Consider the following 3,079-nt stretch of genomic DNA (forward strand, 5'->3'; position numbering starts at 1 on the left):
CTTGAAAATAACAAGCGGAAGAAAAACAGAATAGAATAGTGTGTTCGAGTGTACCCTAAAGCAAGAGGTTATAGCACTACCCAGGACTAGAGAACAATAGTTTTATTTTGGAGTGTTCTACTAGAAAAGCTGCTTACCAAAGCTAAAGTCTCTTCTATCCTTACCAGGAGTAAAGTAGCCACTGACCAATTATAGTGAACTAATTAACCTCTTGAGAGAAGAATAATTGTTTGTGAATTTCAGTGTTGTCAAGTGTAATCAGGAAAAAGGAGGATGCGTTGAGAATCGGCGAGACTATTCTGTGTATGAGTAGGCAAAGATGAAATGAGCCGTAACTAAAGAGAGGGCTAGTCAAAGGACCCAATAACTCTTGTGGTAGTAAATATATCCATATATATATATATATATATATATATATATATATATATATATATATATACACATATATATAGATATATATATATATATATATATATATATATATATATATATATATATATATATATATATTTATGTATATACATACATATATATATATACATATAGAAAATTATCATTCTTTTAAATCTATTTTACTCTCAGACTAAAGAGGGACACAGAGGTGTCTGAAAATGAAGAAGATTAAAAAGAATATACTCATGAATAAAAAATAAAAAAATGTAAGTTCTGATCTGTTTCGTACGATTTTTTCTTACATTTACTTCGATCACACTTACGTTTTATTTATAGTTCTTTTATTCATATTTTGAATATTTTCGTAAGTGGATTACTAATATGAACTGTAGAGTCAATATCTATTTCAACAAAATACACATCTGTGCAGTTCTAGATTTAGTACGAAAGAGTTGTTGGCAGTCTTAACTTTAATGGTAAATTTTGAAGAGATGAATTTATATTTCATGAGCAGGCTAAATGAAGGCATTACCAATATGATATATAAATCATCTTGTTATAATCCTAAAGTAGGACCATAGAATTGATCAAATACTTAATACACATCTGAATTAGTCCCAGCCAAAATTCTATACTGAATAATATGAAAAAAAACGTTATTTTATTTCAATGTGAAATTAGAATCATCAATTAAACTTCCATCAAGTTCGAAGTACTCAGAAAAAGCTGCTGATGATAATTTTATTACCAATGTTTATGCTCTCTAACCGGATTATGTAAAACAGTTTGCCCCGAGTTTAATAGATTCCCAGGGTCTGAAAGTATGTATTTCACATTATCTTAATGGAGAAGTTGTAGATGTTCACAATATCGGTTATTCTAAAGATCTCAAACCAAAAAAAAAAAAAAAAAAAAATCATATCATGTCAATAAGGCTAAAGATAACGTAACATAAAAACATCATATCTTTCAACCCCTCTATTCACGAACTTGTGTACATGACTACATTTCTAGGGATTAAAGGTTCCCCATAACTCCCTTTCACAGCTGGTCGTAGACTGTTCCATGAAAGTAAAAAGTACGGTGAATCTGTTATTCTTAGAATACACTGAAGATGCTATAACGAGAAAGAGGCAAAAACATTGTTAAAAAAGGTTCATCATAAATATATTGTGATGATATGAGAAGTGCAGTTGGCATTTAATTATCTAATGTACTGGAAGGATACATAAAAATATATGTCCCTAACACTATTTCTAATGGAAGGACTATAATGGAATATGTTGATATTTTATATAGGCGATTCTGACATTAATTATAACTCCATTTCTGGTTCATACGAATAGGAACTCAAAGACGCCTTTAAACTAAAAACCTCTTCATGAATATGTATTTATGTGCGCACATTTGTGATGCTGTTTATATGAATGCTTTTAGGCTTAAAAGGGTATGAGTCAATTTGTGTACTTGAGTGGATTTGACGAGTTTCTCTTGTTGTTTTCTATTTTGTTATTTGTCTATAAATATTTCCCGCCGTTCTTGTATATTGTATATTTCTGTTTTCATATCTTCATACAGTATATCACCTTATGTTTTTCTCATAGTTTCACAGTTGATACTACATTTCCGATTGATATTCCTTATGCTTGAGTCATTCATTTATTATTTTCGTCCATTATAACCGTCCATATCGGTCGTCTATACTATTAACGGGCCGGTAGAGGCCTAGACTGACGGAGTAATAAGAAAATGGCGTTTTTCTTTATACATTATTTATTGAAAAAAACGTATATGCATATATGTTTATACAATACACTCATACCTAAACACAAACACAGACACAGACACACATATGTATATGCATATATATATATATATATACATACATATATATATATATATATATATATATATATATATATATACAGTATATATGCATATATATATATATATATATATATGTATGTATATATATATATATATACACACACATACATACATATATATATATATATATATATATATATATATATATATATATACAGTATATATATATACATTTATATATATATGTATATATATATATGTATATATATATATATATATATACATACATATATATATATGTATATATATATACATATATATATATATACATACATATATATATATATATATATATATATATATGAAAAGATGGGCGCGCTTGTGTGTCAGAAGGCAGTCGTTCTCTTCAACCTCAGGCTGAAAATTGAGACGAAACCCCAAAATCGTATTGACTACAAAGAGCTCCTTTCCTAACTAATTACTTGTATAACCAATTGTAAACAAAAGGAAACAAAACCTTTACAAAGTGATAGCGTATGATGTAAAAAAAAAATACAAAAGGTTCAAATAATTGGAATAATAATCTTACCTAAAAATATCAACATTCAAGTAAAACGGAAAATACAGTTGAAATGTATATTCCAGTAGATATAAATTGATTGTGAAATTATTTTACCTAATAAACAGGAAATTGTCAAGGTAAACAGAGAATCTCCTGAAAATACAATTCAAAGTAAATAATTAAAGACTATTGGATTAACTTATTTCGAAAAGATAGCACGGTGAATGATTTCAGGTTGAATAAGGTTTCACAATAGATGAACATGACTGCTAGATTGGAAATTTGTGTGTTTCAATC

At 27.9% G+C, this 3,079-nt stretch overlaps 1 protein-coding gene across 1 annotated transcript in view; it reads left to right on the forward strand.

Annotated features, from left to right (window-relative positions):
• LOC137634888 (uncharacterized) overlaps positions 1 to 625 on the forward strand; it is a 74,836-nt gene extending 74,211 nt beyond the window's left edge. Inside the window, exon 10 of the mRNA XM_068367437.1 lies at positions 583 to 625. Coding sequence (XP_068223538.1) covers positions 583 to 625 — 43 coding nt within the window. The remainder of the gene's footprint in view (positions 1 to 582) is intronic.
• Positions 626 to 3,079: the final 2,454 nt, after the last annotated feature.

This window comes from Palaemon carinicauda, chromosome 45 (assembly GCF_036898095.1).
Source record: "Palaemon carinicauda isolate YSFRI2023 chromosome 45, ASM3689809v2, whole genome shotgun sequence".
Taxonomy (NCBI): domain Eukaryota; kingdom Metazoa; phylum Arthropoda; class Malacostraca; order Decapoda; family Palaemonidae; genus Palaemon; species Palaemon carinicauda.